This window comes from Camellia sinensis, chromosome 9 (assembly GCF_055761805.1).
Source record: "Camellia sinensis isolate YWXY chromosome 9, ASM5576180v1, whole genome shotgun sequence".
Classification (NCBI taxonomy): Eukaryota; Viridiplantae; Streptophyta; class Magnoliopsida; order Ericales; family Theaceae; genus Camellia; species Camellia sinensis.
In genome coordinates this window covers 82,390,397-82,415,799 of record NC_138969.1, presented here as the reverse complement: position 1 = coordinate 82,415,799, position 25,403 = coordinate 82,390,397, and the positions used below count along the sequence as shown (strand labels likewise).

Below are 25,403 nucleotides of genomic sequence, written 5' to 3'. Positions count from 1 at the left end.
AAATATTTCTTATTCTTCAAGTTGTGCTCAATACATTGTGAGCTTACATATTTATAGGTATCTCAATACAATAGAAGACCAATACAAAATTCAAAGTAAAAGATACACATTAATGAGACTTTCAAAGTAAAGATATGCTTGGACTTTGTTGGTGGCTGGTGGCTAAACTTTCAACATTAACATGCTAAAAATTAGACTTTATTGGTGGTTGGTGGCTAAATTTCCAACACTAACATGCTGAAAATTGGCTGTTTTCAGACATCATTATTAGGCTAATTCTAGGGTAGAATTTTGCCAAATAGTAATGCTAGCTTTTGAATTTGGTTTCCCTCTCCTTTTGTAATATTTTTCAAAAGGAGTTGCCATATCATTTGCGTCATTTCTCCCCGGCTTGGGAAAACTTGACTCCGGCGAGTTGAAAGATTGGTACTTCTCATACAAATCTCGATCGATGTTTTGAAATTCATCATTAGAAATTCAAGTGCAATCTGACAATTTTTCCACTTCATCAAGTTCTTTTGGTATCCACCACTTCGAGTTGCAACAACACTAGTAGCCACAACATTTTCTATTTCATCACGAATGTTAGTAGCTGGAGGAAGGCGAGTAGTAGCAACATTAGTAGACGAGATATCAACATGACCATGATAGAGGGTTAGGTCTACAATATTAAAAATGTTGCTAATTCCCATGTCATCTGGTATTTCCAAAACGTAGGCATTTGAATTAATCTTGCGAAGAATTTTATACGGACTAACGCTTCGGTATTAAGGCTTTTTATACTTATTAGTTGGAAAATGCTCAGGTCGGACACGCACCATAACTTTATCTCCAACTTCACATTCAGCATGGTGATGACGTAAATTTGCTTGACTTTTGTAGCTATCATTACTAGTAGTGATTTTACGATGTACATCAGCATGAATGGCTCTGACGTGCTTAGCAAATTCATTTGCTTCCATGCTACGCCGACCAAAATGAGGCGAAGGAACCAAGTCAATTGGCTTTCTTGGTTGCATGCCTAACACGATTTCAAAAGGGCTACGACCGGTGCTCACTCTTGATGCACTTAACCTGATTAAAATCTCTAGTTTTTCTCTCTCTTATCTTAACAAGTTTGTATGTTCTCTTCTCCCTCCTTACTATTTAGTCTAGTGTATAGGTTATCATAGGCTTTCAACCTAGCCTCTCTCACTACTTTTTTGACCTCTTTATTAGCCAATTTATAGCTCTTAGGTTTTGTCTCAGTTCTATCATTTTGCCACTTTTTGAAGCACTCTGTTTTTGTCTTTACTACTGCTTGAACCTCCTCCCTCCACCACAAAGTTTTGTTAGAGTTGGGTCCCCTTCCTTTCAACTCTCTACGTACTTCTCTTGAGATGCTCTTCATACAATTAGCCATCGAGTTCACATAGTGTTAGCATCATCTTCCAAATCTCAAGTACTTTCTTTATTCATTCTATTCTTAAATATTTCTAGTTTATACCCTTTTAGGTCCTACTATCTCGTCCTACGACGCCCAATATACTTCCTAGCTTGGTATTGCCCTTTAAAGCATAAATCTAGTACCAAAATCCAATGTTGAGATGTCAGGCTCTTTCTAGGAAACACTTTACAGTTGCTGCATTTTAGACAGTCCACTTTTCTTACTAGAAAGTAATCTCTTTGACTCTTAATTGACCCACTCTTAAAGGTTATCAAATACTCTTCTCTCTTCTTATACATAGTATTGGCCACTACTAGGTCAGAAGCCAACGCAAAATCTAAAATACTCTCTCTAGCCTCATTTCTATCACTAAAACCATACCCACCATGCACTCTCTCATAACCTAGTTTATCTATTCCTACATGGCCGTTGAAATCTCCATCTATAACTAGGTTCTCTCCTTTAGGTATCTCTTGTAATACCTCATCCATTTGGTCTAAAAAATCTCTCTTAATCTGATCATCTAATCCTACTTGGGGGGCGTATGCACTAATAACGTTTACTATATTCTCTCCAATAACTAGTTTAACTAACATAATCTTATCATATTTCTTAATGACCACAACTACATTTTCTACAAGACCCTTGACAACCATAATTCCTCCCCCATTCCTGTATCTATCCTTGTCACTATAATATAGTTTAAAACCGGTATCCTCTATTTGTCTAGCTTTCTCATCCGTCCGTTTAGTTTCTTGTAAGTAAGCTATACTAACTCTCTTCCTAATCATGACATCTACGAATTCCATGGTCTTATTAGTTAAAGTTCCTACATTCCATGTGTCCACCCTAAACCTGTAGTCTTGGACTAGCTTATTTATTCGCGCTCTTCTAGAAAAACACGAAAACCTTTGCCCATTTTCACCGCATCCAGGCATTGATGCGGCGCCTCTTACTCACTTTTTGATAAACCCGGAGGCATATTATCAACCCAAAAACATAATTTTACATGTTTTTACCTATAATTTTTTTTTTCTATTACATATACCCAATAAGTGTAGTTGTGACCTACTAATTTCACGCAAATAGCGTGAAGAGAATATGTATTTCCATCAGTCATAGTCTCCAAAAGTAGATGTAACAATCAAAGCTAGGGGTCAATTCGAGTTGTTGTGTTGGGTTAGGTTGCTTATTGTTGCAAAGAACATAGAGGCCAATGAGACTAGAGTAGTGTAACTAGAAAATGACAATACCCTTGCGATTTACGTTTTGAAACACATGTTTCGAGAAATGGTACATTTTTGTTCCAAAACAACAATTTAGTAAACAGAAGTAATTATGATTATTTTTTTTCTAGTTATTTACTCGAAGGTTTTCCTCAGGAGAGGAAAAATATATATATATATATATATATATATAATGTACTAAAATCTAGGAAGAGTGGAGTTTTCGCAAGACAATTTTTAAAATGAACCATAATGCTCATAGAAATGTGTTTTTACATGATTAATTTGAAGAAAAAAATTTATATTTTCTTAAAAGAAAATTGTCGCATCACATTTTAGAGCATGTAGCGTATTGTGTTCCTGTTCTTGTTCCATGTATCAGAACAACAAGATGGACTGATATTATTTGAAGAGGGGTTTGGTTGTGGATGATGGCGATTGTGTCTTGTGTTCATGTCAGCAACAAATAATGGTGACTGTTGACCGGTTGAAAAGGAAAAAAAGGTCCAAGAACTGGTTCAAATAGGTCAGAAGAGGAGATTGGTTGGTTGGGCTTCAGATAGTTCAACAGAGGGTCTTGCTGAGAAAAAAGAGGCTCTAATTGTTTGAAGAGCTTCTACGAGGCTTTCGAGGGAGATAGAGAGAGAGGTCGACAATGAAGCGGGGGCCATGACTAGTCATAGTCATAGTCATAGTTCTTGCTGTTCAATTTCCTGAGGTCGGCCTGCCAATGAAATCAGAGAGAGGTGATGAGATCAACGACACTATGTGATTGATTAGGATTTCTCATGGGTTGGGTCGATTGGAGTTTTCGGCTAAGATGCTGAGGTCGTGATGGTCTGTTACAAAGAGGGAGTTTGCAAGGTACTGTGCCCTACCAGAAACAGAGATGCGACATAAAAGAGAGGGAACAATCAACAATGAAGATTTCAATTACTCCGACGCAGGCTGTGAACCTCCAACTTTTATACCATGTTAACAATGATTAACTACACAACGAAAGGAATAGAAAAGCTCTTAGACAACTCTAATTTTGCTTAATAAAAAAATACATGTTACAAAAGGAACACTTACTAAACAATAATACCCTAATTACAGAAAAAAAGACTACTATACTCTCAAGCACTAATATAATACAAAAATACGTATTAACAACAAGAATATAATTGTTCTGCTGATGTAGCAGAGCAAACATGATTGTAGCTATTTGACTTGACTATAACAAAGCATTGAGGTTTTATATATTCTTTTTTGAAGTACTTTTGTGGTTTTATGCATATTGTGATGACTAGGAGGGTTTCACACACATCAAACGTGTATTGTATCACACCTTCATAATATATATTTAATTTTTAATTTTTTTAAAATATTATACATTTCCTTTAAACATCTTCTACTCTCTTCAATAACGTGTCTCCTTTTACTTATCATACATCTTTCCATCTCAAGAAAAATTGGAGAGTTTAAATAAGTACCTTTTGTTTTAAATTCTTATTTTTAATTTTGCCCAATTGAGAAAAAATGTAGGCTCCGTTTGGTTTGCCTTTGGAATCATAATTCCAAAGGCAAAATTTTCAAAACATTTTTCAAAATTCATAATCAAACACACAATTCAAAATCACACAAAACTCTATTCAAAAATTAATTTCAAAACTCATAACCAAACATACGACACAAAATTGAATTCAAAACTCTTTTGATGATATAGGCCCCGTTTGGTAGAGCTGTGGGAAAGTGATTATACCTTATAGTTTAACAGCTTATAGCTTATAACTGTGAACATCAGCTGATTTCTGACTCATAAATTAAGCTTCTCCTCCCCCACTCAAAGAATAAGTTGATTTTTGACTTACAAAAAGCTATAAGCTGTATTGTTAAGCTAAACCAAACACATCAAAATAGCTTAAATTAAGCTAAAAGCTGAAATAAGCTGGAAATAAGCCCTACCAAACAGGGTCATAGTGTTGAAGATGGTTAGTGATAGAATTGTTAAATTATGTTTATAAAAAATCTAAAAAAAATAATATCTATATTTAAAAAATATCTAAAACAAATATATATATATATATATTTTTCAAATAACAGGTTGCGATTGAAAAAAAAAAAAAAAAAAAATTTCACTGTTTCGGTCAACCAGCTGAACGACCATATATATATATATATTTTTTTTTTTCAAATAACAGGTTGCGATCGAAAAAAAAAAAAAAAAAAAAAAAATTCACTGTTTCGGTCAACCAGCCGAACGACCAGCTGGCCGGATGTCCGGGAGGATGACCGGGTAGACCCAATCTGTTCTTTTCAAAATTCAAAATTCAAAATTCAAAAACACCTTTCAAAACACTTTTCAAAACTCATAACCAAACAAATTTTCTCTTTTCAAAACTCAACTCACAATTCCACACTCAAATCATAACTCCAAAAAGAGAATCATAATTCTAAAACTAAACCAAATGCAGTCGTAAAATATTATTGTTTGAGTAGTTGGCCTTTAAGAGAAGTTATTGGTTTCTTGAGATAAACTAGTGATAATCTAGTAGAGCTTCATTAAAGTAAAAAAGAAAAAAGCATCACCAAATCTGGTGTTGCCTCTATATAAGCATGGATATGATGTTTGTGAAGTAAACTCAAACTATAGACCTGCCTGGATGTTCTAATTTTTTGTTGCCTGTATTATGCTTTTTATATATAATATTAGACTATCTCATTATATCTTGTTGCAGCAAAGACTTTGTAATGTACGTCGGAGGCTCCGTTTGGGCGTTGGATTGGTGCCCTAGAGTTCATCAACATTCTGATCATCATACTAAATGTGAGGTACTTATTTTTTATTTTTTGTGTTTGTAAAGTTGATGTTGTGTTTGATATTACATCATAGTTTGAATTTGACCACTGCATCACGAAGCATGAAAGGAAGTCCTATATTTCAACCCTTCTCTGGTTCTTTTTAAAATGGTTGTAGTACCGTGGCTTGCTTTTTTCAACATCAACAATACTAAAAAAAATAACAAAATGAATAAAATTTTTATAAGTTGCTTAACTTTTAATACTCTACCGAAGTATTTCTATTGGTATTCTGATGTATGCTTTTATGTATATGATTCAAAGTATAATTTTTGTGCCAAACTTGCTGACTCTTTTGTTTTAGTGTGTATCTAACTGTTTTTAGTGCTAATTGGCCTTTCAGTTTATTGCTATTGCTGCTCATCCTCCTGAATCTTATCATCACAAGCTTGGTGCCCCACTTATTGGCAGAGGCATCATTCAGATATGGTGCATTTTAAATGTTGGTGCCAAAGAGGAAGAAGTACCTCAGATGGAAAAGAAGGCAAAGCAGAATTCTAGGAAAAGCACAACAGAAATGGTCATATCACCTCAACCAAAGAAGCCAAGAGGGAGACATAGGAAGAAGCCAATAAATGAGTCTGTAGATAATCTCGATGGCAATAATGAATATGTGCAACCTCTTGCTGTTCAATTTTCTGAAAATTCATCTCAACCAAAGAAGCCAAGAGGGATACCTAGGAAGAAGCCAATAAATGAGTCTGTAGATAATCTCGATGGCAATAATGAATATGTGCAACCTCTTGCTGTTCAATTTTCTGAAAATTCATCTCAACCAAAGAAGCCAAGAGGGATACCTAGGAAGAAGCCAATAAATGAGCCTGTTGATAATCTCGATGGCAATAATGAATATGTGCAGGCTCTTGCTGTTCAATTTTCTGAAAATTCATCTCAACCAAAGAAGCCAAGAGGGATACCTAGGAAGAAGCTAATAAATGAGTCTGTAGATAATCTCGATGGCAATAATGAATATGTGCAACCTCTTGCTGTTCAATTTTCTGAAAATTCATCTCAACCAAAGAAGTCAAGAGGGAGACCTAGGAAGAAGCCAATGAATGAGTCAGTAGATAATCTCGATGGCAATAATGAATATGTGCAACCTCTTGCTGTTCAATTTTCTGAAAGTTCATCTCAACCAAAGAAGCCAAGAGGGAGATCTTGGAATAAGCCAATAAATGAGTCTGTAGATAATCTCGATGGCGATAATGAATATGTGCAAGCTCTTGCTGTTCAAATTTCTGAAAAATCATCTCAACCAAAGAAGCCAAGAGGGAGACCTTGGAAGAAGCCAATAAATGAGTCTGTCGGCATGGTTGCCATAGATACCCATGAGCATGTTACCAAAAAGGGTTCTGGTAGAACATGGGAGGGTTGCCGCCAAGGAGTGTCTGCAGATAATTCAGTGTTGGCATCATCAGTCAAGAGCACAAAGTTGCACGCTAAGTCAAGGGCAGATAATTTTATGCATCATGATGGTCTGCCTTTATTGACACAGAATGAGAACAGGGAATCTTCCTTAGTGAATCCCATTGCATGCTTAAACTCTGGACAGGATCATAAAAATGGTTCCCTGGAAAGTAGTGTTGCTAGTTGTCTTATTCCCAAGGATGCTGCTTTGCCTAGAGTTGTGTTATGCTTGGCTCACAATGGAAAAGTGGCATGGGATGTGAAATGGCGGCCTTCTAATGCTTGTGATATGGATTTCAAACATAGAATGGGCTATCTTGCTGTCTTGCTCGGAAGTGGAGCTCTAGAAGTGTGAGATTCCTCTTTCACTTCTTTAGTTTGATGTTTCTCTATTTTTCAAATTTGCCTGTACGCATTGTTGTCTATTTGCATATCCTTTTTTGTGGCACCAGGTAGGATGTTAGTAGGTTAGGAAGTTAGGTTAGTAAATTAGGTGTTCAACTTTTCACCTTAAGCACTAGGTATGATGTTTTAGCAGGTTAGAAAGTTAGGTTAGCACAACCGGGTGTTCAACGCTTCTCCATAAGCTCAAACCCCAAATCCTTTTCTGGAAATCTAAGATGTCCAACCACTTGTGCTATATTCAAGTTCTATCTGCATTAAGCCCAAGGGGTTGGCCTGGTGGCAAGGCCTTTGTAACGCCCCAAATTTCTAGTCCAAATGATAATGCAACAATCATGGCTCTCTTAAAGGAAAACCAAATGTAACTTCTCATACTTGCATTACATAATAATAATAGTTCCTCATGCGATATTACATTGATTCAATAAGAAGTAAATAACCAAATAAGCACCCCCAAGGGTTTACAATCTTCCAAGGCTTAAGCCCAGTACACAAAATGGTTATTCAAACCCATACATACATAGCCCTTGGCTTACAAATAGGATCACAACAAATGAGAACTTTAGTGCTTTCAACACACACATTTCCACGCCCTCAATTAGGCGGATTCACCACGTCTTTTCTTGCACAAAAATCGGGTAGGGTGAGCATAAAGCCCAATATGAAATCCTTAACAAAGTATATACATTTTATACAAGTCTCAAGAGATGAATGCACGTGCCATGCCATGCTTTTTTGAAAATAAAATACATCTTCATCTTTTGAAAACCATCATGCTCAATGATATTATGCAACTTCAATTGTTCAAAATTTATCAATTTAATTAAAGGGGGCGGTAAATACAACTCTGGTAATCCCTAGGTCGGTGTCTGCAAGTAGACTATACGAGTACTACCAATTGTCATTTTTACCAGTATTAACCGGAAGGCTCGACACCTATCCGCGCGACTTTCTGGTCTTTCACCGAGGACACTCAGGCCAACTTAAACAATTTCATCTACACCACCTATCAAGACTTCCCACCATATTTACCCCAAAACCATTTCATGAAAACCCATTTCCCAACATTCTTTTCTCAATGCAAATTTCTAAAACTTAACATAGCCCAATGAATTGAAATGTCAATGTATGCTTAATAATGCAATGCGACATTGCTTCCATATTCAATTGTTCCACATAATATACCATTGTGATCAAAATTTCCAATCCTCTTTTCAACACAATTCTACAAGATGAATATATATATATATATACTTTTATATCCAATTCATTCAAGAGGATAACGTAATTCCGACATTTCGAGCAATCTCAACAATTTAGTCAATTCAAGATTAAATCAACATTTTAACAACAATTTTCAAAATAAACAACATTTCTCATTTTTTTTATTTTATTTTTTATTTTTCACAAAATTCGTCATTTATATATAAATAAACAATTTTCAAAACATCCATTTACTTTGGTACACAAAATAAATATGACATCTTTCAAGGATTTTCAACATCTTTCAAAGAAAAGACCCAATTTCTAGGTTTTCTCACCAAAACCATTCATCTCCAAAATATTTAGAAGAATCTCTCCGAAATCATGTTTCTTCAATCAATATGGTTTAAAACTTTCAATTTCTATTTTAAAAGGAAAACAAATTAAATCCTCTTTCAAAATCACTTATCTTCTTGAAATCAACAATCAATATTTCAAAGCTAATCAAAGGATGATTTCAAAAATCATCTAGATCTTGCAAAAACATATATATAACTCTAAGAAAATCCCTACCTCAAGTTTTGAAAAAGAAATGAGATGAAACTCCCAAAATCAACGGTGTCGAAACTCGATTTTCACCGCACACAACGAAGCCCTCGAGATGATAACCAACTTTGGTGAAGAACTTAGGTGTAAATCCCAATGGATTTGGAGAAATCAAAGAGAGAAGATGACTTCTAGAGAGAGAAGCTCCCGATTTGAAATTCTGGAGAGTTTTAGAGAGAGAGAGAGGACTGAAAAAGTGATATGAAATATTAGATTCACGAACTGATATAACATGGTTTGCTCGAGCGTCAAATACACTAACCCAGTACTTTTGCAGACAGGTCAAATTTTTGAAACCAAACATTCTCCGCTCAAGCGCATAAATGGCCGCTTGAGCGGATAAGCAACGTCGAATGCATTTTGCATTTTTGTTTTGGGGGCACTGCCCCTCAATCCCGCCAGGGCGCTGCCCTAGGACCCGCCAAGGGGCGCTGCCCCCTGAACCCCCGCGAGCTGATTGGGCAGCTTGACCCCCGACCGGCCCAATCGAAGTGGCAAAACATGAAAGAAGGATCGAAACCGGGATTGTTACAGCCTTGGGTCTTGGGTGTGTGCTTCCTCCAAAGTTCAGGGATCGAAACCTCTTAGGTGCTAACAATTTCTTACGACCTTCGGACGGGGGAAAACCCTTGAATTAACCGTAGTGTACTTGCGGGGAAACTCCTTACCGAGGGCCTGTGCGCCCCCGGAAATTAGTCGGATTTTGATCCGGACACTCCAGTGCCAATAAAAAAAAAGTTCTATTTGCATGCCGTTAACCTAGTCCATTTAGTAAACGATGAATGATCTAACATTGGAAAATTGCTTGTGAACTTAAAATGAAATGGAGAGAGAGCATCTCCCTACTTTATCATTGTAGACTATTGATGGTGGAAAACTGGGGTTATCGAATAGCAAAGACACTTTTATTTCTTCTACCTTCCATAAAAGTTGGGGTTATCGAATAGCAAAGACACTTATTTCTTCTACCTTCCATAAAAGCCAATCTTACAAAGCAGGCAACCACATGTTATTTTATATGATCACTTGCATACTATATTGATCAACTTATTTGGCTTCAGCAACCACTTGCTTATTACAAGAACCACCACATTAAGTATATGCTTGAGTACTTCTTACGTAGTTCAGCTGTCATGAGATTTTCTTTGAACATGTTATCTTTTCGCTTTAGTTATGGATGAGTTGACGTGCAATATTTAGGATGATGTGCCATGGTGTATGGTTTTTTACCGATGATATCGTGATAGTAGATGAGACTAGTGAACGGGTTAACACTAAATTGGAGATTTAGAGAAAAGCATTTGAATCTAAAGGATTTAGAATAAGTAGAACTAAGACAGAGTATATGGAGTGTAATTTTAGTAACATTAACAATGGAAGCAGAAGAGAAGTGAAGATTGAGAACCAAGAACTGCCTAAGAGTGAACATTTTCATTATTTATGATCTATTATCACAATGATTGGGGAGATTGGAGCGGATGTAGGCCACAAAATTAAGGCAGGGTGGCTTAAGTGGAGGAGTGCGTCTGAAGTACTGTGCGATAAACGAGTATCCATTAGACTAAAATGGGAAGTTCTATAGAATGACTAATAGAATAGCGATATTGTATGGGACGGAATGTTGGGCAACTAAGAAATAACATGTAGATAAGATGAGTGTTGGTGAGATGAGAATGCTAAGGTGGATATGTTACAAGAATAGAAAAGACAGTTAGAAATGAGTATATTCAAGAATGGGTAGGAGTAGTACCGATAGGAGATAAGTTGAGAGAGAATAGATTGAGATGGTTTGGTCATATACAACGGAGACCAACGAAGACAGTAGTGAAGATATGCGATATAGTGATGGTAGATGGTAGTGTTAGGGGAAGGGATAAACCTAGATTGACGTAGACTAGTGTAGTAAATAGAGATATAAATCTTCTTAATTTGTCTAACGAAATGGCCTTGGATAGAGTCGAGTGGAGAAAAATAATTTATGCAGCCGACCCCAATTGATGGAACTTAAGGATTGGTTTGGTTTGGTTTAGGCAAGCAATGCTGTACCCCTCTTCCAAAAGAATCCAAGTGATGAGCCCCTTTTTGTTTACTTAAAATAACTGGCATGAGAGAAATATTCAATTTTGTTGAGGCCATTTTATTAGCCTTACAACCTAACATTACCATATGAACTACCCCTTGTAATATGTTAATAACTTAAGCTCCTAAAGTGAATTCTAGTTTGAATTCTATGTTTCTCCACCTCCAGGGATGAAGGCGAGTACTGGTATGGGTATGTCGATATGATAAAATTTAAAAAAATTACGGTACAAGTACGGCTTGATACATTTGCAAAAAAATATTTATTTTTAATTCAGAGCAATGCAAAAATTGATTAAGTAATTTAATTTGTTAAGATCTAATCTACACTTAACATATAATGCCAAAAGTAAAGGTATAAACTAAAATTAAATGTCATTATATTAAATAACTTACAAATTATAACTTAATTTAAAATCATGCTAAGCATAAAATTAGAAATAAAAAAGAAATCTAGTGAAAAGAATTTTATCTCTGTAGTATAAGAAAATATTATTTCGACTGAGGTATGGTACGACTTGGGTATATATTAGGTACGTCTGGATACGCTAAAAATTAAGATGAAAAAATTTGGGTATGCAAAAGTACCATATGAACTACTATATGCTGGTAAGTACCCGGTACTGGTATGGAATTTTTGTCGAAGTACCCATGCTTCATATATATTGACAAATTGCAAAAAGAAAAAAATGTTATAGTACTATTTTTTTTTTTAAATTAAGAAATTTATTGAAAATAATTCTCTAAATTCAGTAACTCTGTATAAAACAATGTATTCTTTCAAAAGAGCTAAGCAAATATAATTAAACATAGTAACTTACAACACATTATAATCAGAATAGCTAGTTCACTGTCACAGTTTCAAGAAGACTTGGTTTAAATGTATAACATGAATAAAATAACAAAGAAGGCAAATAGATATAAATTTGTATCTGCAGATGATGTGTAAATCAATTGGCCACTATTATTTTTTTCCCTATAGCAGCTTACGGTTAATTTTGTTACCTGAAACTTAACAATAGTCCAAGAATGCTAGATCATTGATTCTTGTGCCTTTTACTTACTAGGGCCTCCTTAATAGAATTTTAATAAATCTACTTGGCATTATGAGAAGATGTAAGAAACTGTAGGGGTTTATTGCAAAATATTGGTATGAAGAGAGACGTATGATGCAAAATATTGGTCCTTGTCCACTTTTGAATCTGGACTGATATGATGGTGTTTTTGTTTTCTTACTTGGTTGATAGATACCCTCTTACTGAGGCTCTCTGACATTGTTGTTTCATCCTTAATATCACATATTGATATTGAAATATGGCTTGCTTGTCTAGCTTTTATTTGTAACATAATTGAACATTGTTCTTGCATAAGTCTCATGGTCCTACTTAACCATTGCAGGTGGGAGATTCCTCATCCTCAAACAATGAAATTTATTTATTCTACTTGTGAAGTAGAGGGAACTGATCCTCGCTTCGTAAAATTGGAGCCCATATTCAGATGTTCAAAGTTGAAGTGTGGTGACAGACAGAGGTATTTGGAGTTGTCAAACGAATGTTTTCTATAGATGCTTCGAAAGTTTGTTGACGGGAAATGAAATGCATCCTTTCCTCTGAAGTATTAAGTATTGAAAATTGACATAATCTGCTAGTTCTATGTTGGAGTCTTGTCCTAAGTTATGGAAATTGGTATGCCAAAGAGGACTTCTGGTGATGAACTTGTAACTTTTATACTATTTTCCCCCGTCGCCTGCTGCACAAACTATCCTAGACTTGAAGTCATGATGAGGTTTCTCTTCCCCCAGGCTTAGGCAAAGTAACAATAATCCCTTTATGAGTCTTCCATTTGAAGATGACATGGTCTTGTACTTGTTTAGATATAAACTATTGAACGGAATGTATATCTAAACAATTCATTTTTGTTCGAAAATTTATGTCCGAACATTTGACTTTGTTCATAAATTTATATCCAAACGACACAAATTTTGTATACTGAGATTTTCTGTGGTGTGTGAATAGAATTACCCCAGGACAAATTCTGTTATGTTCTGTATCTTGTAGATTTGTCATGACTTGAGTTGTTTGACAACTTTTTATTTTGTGATTTGCTTCATTTGACGTGTTGCCTGTTTACTTGCTTTGTTTTGTTACCCAGCATTCCCCTGACGGTGGAGTGGTCAACATCATGTCATGATTTTATTCTGGCTGGATGTCACGATGGAGTGGTAATGTTTGCATTACAACTTCTTCTCTATAAGTTGCAGTCTTAGCTGTAAGGAGAATTATTAGTTCTTTTGTTTTGTTTTTGTTTTTAAGGATTTTGGGATGACTACAATTAAAACATTCATAATTGAGACCATTAAGTACATAAATTTTTTCTTGATTCTTGATTCTTGATATTTGGAATTTATTTATAGATTGGTAAAAGACATGGGTAAAAATGACATTTTGTTCATTATCTCCATGGGCAAAAATGTCATTTTATTTGTGGTCTCCCTCACCCACCATTGCCACTGCCCATTGCCTCCAACAACCTAAGCTGCAACAATTGTTCCCTCCCATAGCTGCGGCCATAACCCCTTCTCCCTCCGCTCCCTCTGCTGCTGCTGCTGCCCCTTCTGCCTCCCCAATTATTCCCATTGCCCCATACACTGGATTTCGAAACCATTGATTATTTTATATTGATCTGTTATTGTGGATGGATTTCTAAATTTATAATTTTTCTTGTCGTGTTGTAAACTGCTATACATCCTATCAATTTAATACTTTATTTTTAATGCTTTTGAATCTTGCCTATCAGACACACACACACACACACACACACACACATCTATGGCAGTGGAACATGTATGTATCTATGGAGGTGGAAGTGCAGGGAGGGGTGGGGGAGGGAGGTGATTGTCTTGGTCACTGAACCAGGGCAGAAGACGGAAGGGGCCTGCTTTGGGAGGTGGCAGCTGTGGCAGTTGCTGCAGAGGGAAGAGGACGGTGGTTGTGGTGGAGAGGGAGGCCATTAATAAAACTTACTGTTGTCAATCTTTTGACCAAACTGTAAAGAAGTTCATAATTTTTTACCACTCTGAATAATTTTCCATTTATTGTCTTAACTATAATAATTCTTTTTTTATTTTTAGGATATCTTTGCAGCAGCTATTAGATTGAGACTGCTACTTTTCCACTGCATCGTTGTATACACCATTTTCTTTGAATCATAACTTGAACTTTGAATTCCTTGATCATTTTTTGAATAAAAAATGAGATTCAGCTTGCAGTTATGCAATAACATAGCTGTAGTGCTTCCAACACATTGCCACAAAATACTTCTAGAAATAAAGCTGCCAACCATGTAGTGTGATCCTTGGCTGCAGTTGAGGAAGCAACAGCATATATAATGAGGTTAAGCTTCTTTTGGTATAACTTTTAGCTACTATTGGCTAAGTCAGATGGGTGAATTGGTTTTGTGCATTGTCCTCGAGAAGCAGTCCAGAAATGCTGGGAGGATTGTTTTGGACTCCTGTTTTCCTGTTATTTATTTGATTGACACTAGTCATCAATTCCTTCTGCAATAAAGCTTTAAATTCATTCTCAGTATCATTAATGAAAAATTTTCTGTGCATTCAGGTTGCCTTGTGGAAGTTCTCTGTGAATGGTATATCTGAAGGTAGTGACATTGTGTTTATCACTTATTATTTTGTGGTTTGTTCTTTATGTTGATGTGGTTTGCATGTAAAAGCTGGATTTGGTTTGTGTTTACTATTCTGCAACTCTAAATGATAGAAAATAAAGTTTTAACTATTTGGGAAGAGAGGTCTTTCAGCTGAATGCTTCTCTGTTACTTATAGCATGAAATTAAAAAGTTGAACAATGTAATGCACCTTTTGAAATGCAGATACGAGACCTTTGCTTTGCTTCAGTGCGGATACAGTTCCTATAAGAGCACTTGCTTGGGCCCCAGTTGAAAGGTTGGTGATGCTACAAGACCAACTACAGTATTATTATTATTATTATTTTTTTGTTTGCAAGTTGGATCCCTTTTTGGATCAATTACACACATGTTTCTTTTGGAGATCTCTTATTTAATTTCTCATCATTTCTTTCTTTCTTCTTTTGTGAAGTTTGTTTCTTATCAATATTTAATGGTGTACACTCAAATACTCAAATATGAGAAACTTTAATCTAGTTGGCCATGTGGCACTATAACCGAAAGAGTGTAAGATACGTTTTTTTCTCGGAATATTATGTTAGAATAGGAAATAATATATGTTAAAATAGGAAATAATATGGTTTGATTTTATTTTCCCTTAATGGATGTAATGGGCTAGCCCATAATTTATGCCTTGTGGCCCTCCTGTAATTACTCATTATTATCTATATAAAAGGGGATGAGGTCTAACTCATTCCCTATCCTTTTCTCTTCTATAAACCTACATGGTATTAGAGCCAACTCACCTCATTCTCTATTAGCCACCACAGCCTCAGTCGACAACCTTCTTTACAGTCATTAGCTCTCTTGTCCCCCTAGCACCAGTCGGTGCCTCTTCTCCCTATTCCGACTTCCCTTGGCTGATTTCGGGCCATACCCATGTTGTTCTAGGGGTCGCGGCTCATCAACAGTACTTAGGTCAACTTCACGCCTCACCTTCTGTCTTTCTCTAGGCCTGTCGGCAGCCCTAGAGTACTCTTCTAGGACTGTCAACCCTCCTGGCAGTCCCCGTAGACTACTTCTGATCTGATCACCTCTTTGCCCAGTTCGATGGCTTTTGTATCGATTGGTATGCTCTTGCTGACCTAAAGTCTCGTTGTTTGGTCGGTGCTGTACCCTTATTCTCGGTTTTATTCTCTATTTTCAATAACATTTAAAAAAAAAAAAAACCAATACAGTAAAAAAAATAAAATAAAAATAATAATAATGCTGCTGAGTTTTTAATTCTTTATTTTTCTTCGAGGTCCTTGTGCCTGTATGCCTTCACCATCTTCCGGATTTGTGATTAGCACTAGTTTTGTTGAGGGTTCGGTAGTCGAGTATCCATGACAGATTCTACCAGTGTGTCTACTACTTCTCAAAAACCTAACAGTGAGAATTCCATTATACATATTACTATGACTGATAACCCCAACCCTAGCCTTAAAATCACCACCTCTTTATTCAATGGTCAGAACTATCTAGCGTGGTCGCAGAGTTTGACTATTTTTTTGAAGAACAGAGGGAAGATGGGGTATGTTGATAGCCGGATTCAGGCACCTAACACGACGGACCCGAGTTATGATCAGTGGGAGATCACCAACTCTCTCATTATGGGTTGGTTGATACATCCTATGGTCCCAGAGATTGGAGCTACCTATCTATGGACACTGCACAGGATATTTGGAAGGCTGTGGCTACCACTTACTCCTGGAAGGGGAACTTTTTCCAAGTTTTCGAGTTACGTCGCTCCATTGAAAGGTCGGTATAAGGTGAGATGACTATATTTTACCTTCTTTAGCAATTGGTGGAAGCGGCTTGATCACCTTCAGGATTACAAGCCTGTCTGTCCCATTGATTCTACTGGTTACCGGAAGTTTGTGGCCCAAGAGTGGGTCTTCAAGTTCTTGGAAGGCCTAAATGTGGAGTATGATCTTGTTCAGAGCATAATACTTGGCATGGATGTGCTTCTTTCTCTCCAGGAAGCCTTTACTTTTGTGCAGAATGAGGAGAGTCGCCGCTCTGCTATGCTTCCTTCTGCTACTCTTGGTCGCTCGGCCTTGGTTTCTGCACCCTCTCGTGATACTCGTGGTTCTCGTCCTTCCTCAGACACGGATAATCTGTTCTGTGAGTTCTGTCGTCGACCTCGACACACACGAGAGACTTGTTGGAAGTTACATGAGACTTCCTCTGGTGGCCGAGGAGACCGTCCTGGTACTCGAAGGGGTAGGTCTGGTCAGTCTAGAGGCCGAGGGGCCAATGCTTGGGCACATCTTTTAGATACTGTTGAGCCACCATCTTCATCTCCAATTGTCTTCCCTACTGCTGATATTTCGGGATTCTTTGCCTCGGATTTTGAGATTGCTCTTCACCACTTGCTAGACCGTCGAGCCTCCACTTTTGCTACAGGTGCACCCTCTTCTTCCTTTGCCAATTCAGATAACTTGGCTTCCTCCCCATATGCATTGCTATCTTATACGACTGTACCGTGGATTATTGATTCTAGTGCTTCTGATCATATGTCTGGCTCTTCTAATTTATTTTCCGAGTATAACCCCTTCTCAAGTTAGAAAAAACTGCGTATTGCTGATGGTACTATTTCGTTTATGTCAGGGAAAGGTTTAATTCATGCCACCTCTTCCCTTTCTTCGTCCTCTGTCCTCCATGTTCTCAATTTTACTGTTAATCTTTTATCTTTGAGTCGTATTACCCGTGACTTAAATTGTAGCGTGACGCTTTTTTCATGATCATTGTCTTTTTCAGGACTTATCACAAGGAAAAGGATTGACAGTGGTAGAAAGGAACATGGTCTCTACGGATCAGACAGACAAGCTGGCTCATTTATCTATTCAGTTACCATCCATCAAGGACGACATTTGGCTGTGGCATCGTCGCTTAGGACATCCCTCCTTTTTATTACTTAAACATTTATTTCCGTCTGTTTTTGAGAAAAATAATGTGTCAGATTTTCAATGCAAGTCTTGTCAACTTGGAAAACAACACAGAGTTTCTTTTGCTCTTTTTATTAATAAAAGTTCAGTTCCATTTTCTTTGATTTATTCTGATGTATGGGGTCCATCCTGTTTTGTGTCTTTAAATGGTCAAAAATGGTTTGTTACCTTCATAGATGATTGTTCCACGGCCACTTGGATCTATTTGATGAAAGATAAAAGTGAGGTGTTTTCTGTGTTTCAAAACTTCCATAAAATGGTTCGTACGCAGTTTGGGGCGGTTGTTCAAATTCTACGTTTTGATAATGGGGCGGAATATATTGACTCTGGTCTTGCCACTTACTTAGCCACTCATGGCATTATTCACCAGACTTCATGCACTAATACCCCGCAACAAAATGGTGGTGCAGAACGCAAAAATCCCCATCTCCTTAATGTTGCCCGCTGTCTATCCTTCGAGATGCGGGTTTCTCGATTCTATTGGGGGGACGTGGTTCTCACTGCCGCTTATTTGATTAATCGTCTTCCTACCCAAGTCCTTAAAAAACAAACACCTCTTCAAGTTTTGTTTGGGTCTACCTTTTCTGGGTTCTCTATTTCTCCTAAGACTTTTGGCTGTGTTTGCTTTGTCTATAATCATTCACCCACTCGTGGTAAATTGGATCCTAAGTCTCTTAAATGTGTTTTTCTAGGTTATTCTGCCACCAAAAAGGGTTACAAGTGTTATCATCCTCCCATTCGCAAATGGCTTGTCTCCATGGATGTCACTTTCTTTGAGTCTTAGCCTTAATTTCCGGCCTCCCCGGTATCACAGTCATCCCTTCAGGAGGAGTCTTGGTATGAAGAGATTCCTATTCCACTTCCGCCAGTGATTGAACAGATAGAGGATGATGAGTCAGCAGTTGTTGAAGAAAAGGAAGCAGGCAAAGTTTATGTTACACACAAGGACAGACATCATGTCACCTGGATACGAGAGACTACTTTCCCTCAATTACTGCCAACTTCTTCTCCGGATGAGTGTCCAGAGTCACCCCCTCCTCTGAGAGTCCAGGTAATTTTGATTCTAGTGCTCCTATTCTTGATTTTTCAGATCTTGATGTTTCCATTGCTAATAGGAAGGGGGTTAGGTCATGTACTCATCATCCTATTACTAATCACGTCTCTTATTCTATCTGTCTTCTTCATATAAAGCTATTCTGTCTAAAGTGTCTTCTGTGAGTCTACCTACCAATTTTCAGGATGCTATTTCTATTCCGAAATGGAAACATGCCATGATGAAAGAGATGAGAGCTTTTAGCAAGAGTGGCACTTAGGAGTTAGTGGAGTTACCAAGAGGCAAAAATCCAGTTGGGTGTAAGTAGGTGTACACTGTAAAACACAAAGCAGATGATTCCATAGAACAGTACAAAGCAAGACTGGTTCCTAAGGGCTTTACTCAGACTTATAGGGTAGATTACCAAAAGACATTTGCACCGGTTGCTAAGATGAACTCCGTGAGAATCTTACTCACTCTTGCTGCAAATTTGGATTGGCCACTTCATCAGTTTGATGTGAAGAATGCCTTCCTTCACATGGTTTTGTGGATGCTATGTCCAAAGGTAAAGTATGCAGGCTCCGAAAGCCGCTTTATGGGCTAAAGCAGTCTCCTAGGGCTTGGTTTGAAAGGTTTGCTCAAGCTATGCTTAAATATGGGTTCAAGCAAAGTCAAGCTGATCACCCCTTGTTTGTGAAACACTCATCACATGATAAGACCACAGCTCTTATTGTTTACGTTGATGATATTGTTTTGACAGGAGATGATATTGAGGAAATTCCTTGTTTGAAAGAATACTTAGCCAAGGAATTTGAAATCAAAGACTTAGGCAATTTGAAGTATTTTTTGGACATTGAAGTAGCTCGGTCCCAGGAGGGCATCTTCATATGCTAGAGAAAGTATGTACTTGACTTGCTAAAGGAAACTGGAATGCTTGGAGGTAGACCGTGTAATACACCTCTAGAATCGGGCCAGAAACTAGGTGAGGATCCAGAGGGAGAGCCAGTAGACAGGGGGAGATACCAAAGGCTTGTGGATAAGCTCATATACTTATCTCACTCACGTCCAGACATTGCCATTGCAGTGAGCATAGTTAGCCAGTTTATGCATGTTCTTAGAAATTCCCACTTAGAGGCAGTTATGAAAATCCTGAGATACCTGAAAGCCTCTCCTGGAAAGGGTCTTTATTTCTTAAAACATGGACATCTCATTATGGAGGCATTCATTGATGCGAATTGGGCTGGATCAGTCATTGCCAAACGATTAACTTCAGGATATTACACATTTGTTGGGGGCAACTTAGTCACGTGACGCAGTAAGAAACAGAATGTGGTTGCTAGATCTAGTGCTGAGGCAGAATTCATGACTATGGTTCAGGGTGTCTGTGAGTTACTGTGGATTAGACTATTGTTGGGAGACTTGGGGATACATCAGACCGATTCCATGAGATTATACTGTGACAACAAGGCCGCAATCAACATAGCTCATAATCTAGCTCAACATGACAGAACTAAGCATGTGGAGATTGATAGGCACTTTATCAAGGAAAAACTCACTAATGGCACCATATATATTCCATTTATGAAGACTGGGGACCAACTAGCAGATGTTCTCACTAAGGGACTAGGGAGCAAACCATTTAATGACATTCTCAACAAGCTGGGCATGATAGATATCTTCGCACCAACTTGAAGGGGAGTATTAGAATAGGAAATAATATATGTTAAAATAAGAAATAATATGGTTTGATTTTATTTTACCTTAATGGGTGTAATGAGCTGACCCATAATTTATGCCTTGTGCCCCTCCTGTAATCACTCATTATTATCTATATAAAAGGAGGATGAGGTCTAACTCATTCCCTATCCTTTTCTCTTCTCTAAACCTACATATTACGTCCAAGGTGGAGTGCCTATTTTTCTAATATTTCAAACATCTAAATATGTCCAGCGGGTTACTTTCTAACTGTACTAAAACAACAATACTGAATGCATGGTTTAGAATACCTGCATGTAAGTCTGCTACTAGCTTCGATATTTTGGCAAGGTATGTGCTGCTAAATATATCTTTTCCAAGAGTCAAGCGTCCATAATGTCAAAATTTTGGACTAACATATAGAGTATATTTTTTGGGTGAATAACATATAGGGTATATTACACTGAGCTCTTGAGGTTTAGAAAAATATAGTCAGTCAACTCCACAGTTTTGACATAATTACACATACCTCCTTTTTATTCTAACACTGCTAGTAGAGTATGTAATTTTACAAAATTACCCTTAAATATTTAGTTTTTTAAAAACATTAATGTCTACCACCTAGATCTGACTTCTTATTCCTTTACCGTAATCTGCTTCAACCACCAGGACTACAAGCCTTCCCCTGGTTGCTTTTTGGTGTAGATCTCTTCCACGCTATCACCATGACACCGTCCTTTCAATTCTCCCTGAACCACAAACCACCCTAAGCTGCCAACCACCCACCATTGATTGATTCCAGCAAAATCACTGCCACCATGCACCCAAAACCCAAGATACCCACCACCATGGAATCCTTCCATTGATTTCGGCAAGCGCCATTGATACCTCCTCTGGCAACACTGAATCTGTTAGAATTTACCTACACCTACCACCACCTACTACCACATCTACTACACCTACCACCAATTTACCCTCACCTACTCCTCACCTACTACCCAAACCCTCTCCTATATAATGAGCCACTCTGATTTGTAATACAATATATGAACAATATCAATCAATAATACATCATTTTTTAACATGGTATCAGAGCAAGTTTAGAATCTAATAATTCTGCTTCACCGGCGGGCGGCAGCCTCGCCTTGGCCGCCCGCCGGACCTCTACACATACCTTCACTATCGCTGTCATATTCATCACCCACCTTAGGACCTCCGCTATCTTCAAAATCTGCGCCTGCTCCGCCTCCCTCTGCCGCTGGAGCTCCGACTCGGTGACTTTAGGCACTGGAATCAACACTCTGTTCGCTTTCTTATTGGGCTTGCGTCTAGCTTTCTCGAGCTCCTTCTCCTCCTGTTCGGCGATCCGGCGCGCCTCTGCTTTGCGAGCGGCTGCCTCGGCGCGTTTCTCCTTCTCCTCCTCCCGCTTCTTGGCGGCGCGCGACATCGAGCCCTCGGCTTCGCGCCAGTACTGGTCTTCTTTATCTCCAGCAACGGAGCATCGCGATCTTTGCGTTCGACTTCGCTGGCTGTCTTCCGTGCCCTCGCCTCCTCGGCTTTGCTGTTCACGCACATCTTCTTCGGCATCTTCTTCGGCATCGTCTCTTCAGCGTTCTCCGTCCACATCCGCGAGGTCCGTTGCTGGCTCTTATGCTAAGAGCATCACCCTCTGAAACCTCATTGGTGTTTCCAACATCCTCGAGCTCTCTCTCTTCAAGGCCATGATAAATAAATAAATAAATAATAAGGGCAGCAGCGGCTGTCTCTCTTCTTCTTTTTATTTTTTTATTTTATTTAAACCAATCTCCAAGGAATTTATTCATCTGAAGGATGGTTTATGAAGTTAATGGAGGAAAACAAGCAATTCGTCACCAGGGACCCTGAAAAGGCTCACTTATTCTATCTGCCATACAGTGCACGCCAGCTGCAGATGGCTCTTTATGTGCCTGGCTCACATAATATAAGACGACTCTCAATCTTCCCGAGGGATCATGTGAACATGCTTGCTGCAAAGTACCCTTTTTGGAACAGGCCTCGTGGATCAGATCATTTCCTAGTTATTAAGGTTTTTTTTTTCTTTTTTTTTTTAGATAAGTATTATTATTCCTTCTGTTAAGTTGCTACTCGGCCCAGCTTTGGTTCCACCACCCACACCACACAACCCCTTTCTTTTCTTTTCTTTATTCTCCACTCACAAAACATTATCATCACCTTTTGCACCTCACCTGTTGCTCCACTTTCTTTCTTTTATTTTATTTTATTTATTTATTTATTTTATTTAAAAAAAAAACAAAAAAAAAAACAAAAAAAAAAAAAAACAAAGAGGAAGAAGGCAACTGCAACCTCATTTTATTCATATCGGGTCTCACCCCGATCACCATTTTACACCAAAAAAAAAAAAAAAAAAAAAAAAAACAACCACACCCACAGTGGGATTTTTCTTTTCCCTTCTCTATTCTACTGCAGGTCTCTTCTTCTTACTTTTATCTTGGGTGTCCCGTGCCAGTCCGGTCTCCGTGTTTTCTTGTCCACCGAGCACGTTCACTCCCCCATACTCCTCCACTGCAGCATATGGCGGACCTCCAAATCGGAACATCACGGTGGCCTTCCGCTTCAGCTCCTTATTTTCTGCCCTTAGCACGCTTATCTCTGCTCGCGCATCCTTATACATGCGTTGGAGCAGAGCCAGCTGGGAATTTAAATGCTGCACCTCATTTGTCCTACTCTGCAGCCGGTTCGACAAGTTTGTAACCGCCGTCATGGTTTCCACACATGACTTCAAAGTATACTGATTGGCCTCCACATCTGACTGCACTGCCATTCTTTGCTCCACCGACCGCATCGGAAAGTTCAACGGAGCAAACTCCGGGGCGCTTGGTTGAGGTTCCAGTGCCACCGCACCAGTTCTCTCTCTTGTTGACTCGTTGAGGTCGGGAAAGAGGGTGAGCAGTCCACGGGAAGACGAGGACGAGGCCATTTTCTGGGCAACAGAGTGTTACAGACTCTCTCTCTCAGCACAACGAAGAGTTTTTCAGACTCTCTTTCTCAGCAACACGAAGGATTTTTCAGAGGTTTCTCTCAGTTTTTCTCTGCTTCAGCCTCTGCCTTCGTCTTGATTATATAGCCAAGGCAGCCACGCGTATCATGCGCCGCTCGGCGCTAGACGACAACCTGGGCGCGCAAGCCAAGTCACGCGCCTCGCCATCATGTCCGGTACACCTTTTGATAAAATGGGCACGCCTTTTGATGGCACGCCTTTTGACAAAATTGGGCACACCTTTTGAGGGTGCAACTTTTACAACGGTCCGACATGACCCCATAAACTGTCCCGACATTTGATACCGGTTAGCTTTTTCAAGGGTCCGACAAGACTCTGTAAACTGTCCCGACATTGATTCCGGTTAGCTCTTTCATAGGTCCGACAAGACTCTGTAAACTGTCCCGACATTGATTCCGGTTAGCTCTTTCATAGGTCCGACAAGACTCTGTAAACTGTCCCGACATTGATTCCGGTTAGTTTCTACTAGGGTCCCGCAAGACCCCGTAAACTGTCTGCTACAACGGTCCGACATGACCCCATAAACTGTCTTCTACATCGGTCTGACACCGCCATCCAGTGTCCTCTACACCGTTATGACACCACCATACAGTGTCCTCTACATGGTTATGACACCCCCATACAGTGTCCTCTACAACGTTATGACACCACCTTTCAGTGTCTTCCCCAACGGTCTGACACGACCATACAGTGTCTCCTATCTTTTTTTATTTTTTATTTTTATGTATTTTCTTGTTTTGTTCCTCTCTCCAAACTCAAGTTGGTTAGTTTCTATCCTCCTTGAGTTTGCGGGGGCTGTTAGAATTTACCTACACCTACCACCACCTACTACCACACCTACTACACCTACCACCAATTTACCCTCACCTACTCCTCACCTACTACCCAAACCCTCTCCTATATAATGAGCCACTCTGATTTGTAATACAATATATGAACAATATCAATCAATAATACATCTTTTTTTAACAGAATCCCTCCACCTCTCTTCTTCCCCCTAGCCTAAAGTGAGGATGAAGATGGTGCGATGATGAATCCAAAGCGGTTGGAGACCAGACAGAGTTGGGAATGACTTGAACTTGATTGTCTAGGGATTTGGTGCTGAAAAGGGCAACTTATTTATGGCTATAAATGATAACTTGAGTATGTGCGTGAAGAAGAAGAAGTGGAAAAGGAAAGAGGCGCTTCACCCCCACAAGGGTTAGACAAATTCACACAAACATAATCTCAGTTTCTCACAAATTCTACTTCTCTTGAAACGATAGATTACATGCATATTTATAAATTGGAGGATGCTACACTTTTCCTTTTTCTATTGGGAGTTCGATTCCATTATTAGAAAGTTAAGAAATTTTGACCAACTGCAATATTCTTTACCTAATAAAGACTTCATAGAAGATCCAGTAATATATTTTGACCTATGACAAGACTCATAGGCGACCCTTGCAACCCATGTCCAACAATTTATAAAATTACCAAAATTCGATGTGCCACATTTTCTTTCCATGCTCATCATCACGACACCACTTAGAAGCAAAGAACTTTTTATAGCATTAGCATTGCAACTACTCATCTATCCCAAAAATCACCCCTAATTGTGTTGATCTCAAAACCTCCAAACGCACGATTCACCGATACTCTTGATAGAATCCTACTAAAAGCGTTCATCATTGAAATGAATAGCAAGCGAGTTAGGAGATTGCGTTACTTGAAACCTCTTGAATTATTATGGAGACTAGATAGTGTTATTATAAATCAAAGTTTTATGTATTAACATTGGTGTTGTCCATGTCTCTGC

The 25,403-nt window shown here is 38.4% G+C and overlaps 1 protein-coding gene across 4 annotated transcripts in view; it reads left to right on the top strand.

The window, feature by feature from the left end:
- The window catches only part of LOC114278618 (Transducin/WD40 repeat-like superfamily protein), a 44,744-nt gene that overhangs the window by 9,513 nt on the left and 9,828 nt on the right, over window positions 1–25,403 (top strand). For 2 of the 4 annotated variants that reach the window (XR_003634976.2, XM_028220700.2), the window contains exons 5-10: window positions 5,373–5,466; window positions 5,837–7,251; window positions 12,589–12,720; window positions 13,342–13,411; window positions 14,808–14,847; window positions 15,076–15,148. Coding sequence is in view for 3 of the 4 variants with exons in the window: in XM_028220700.2 (XP_028076501.2) it covers window positions 5,373–5,466; window positions 5,837–7,251; window positions 12,589–12,720; window positions 13,342–13,411; window positions 14,808–14,847; window positions 15,076–15,148 (1,824 nt within the window). In the remaining variant the exon portion in view is untranslated. The remainder of the gene's footprint in view (window positions 1–5,372; window positions 5,467–5,836; window positions 7,252–12,588; window positions 12,721–13,341; window positions 13,412–14,807; window positions 14,848–15,075; window positions 15,149–25,403) is intronic. The other 2 variants (XM_028220702.2, XM_028220704.2) reach the window with 1 other exon arrangement.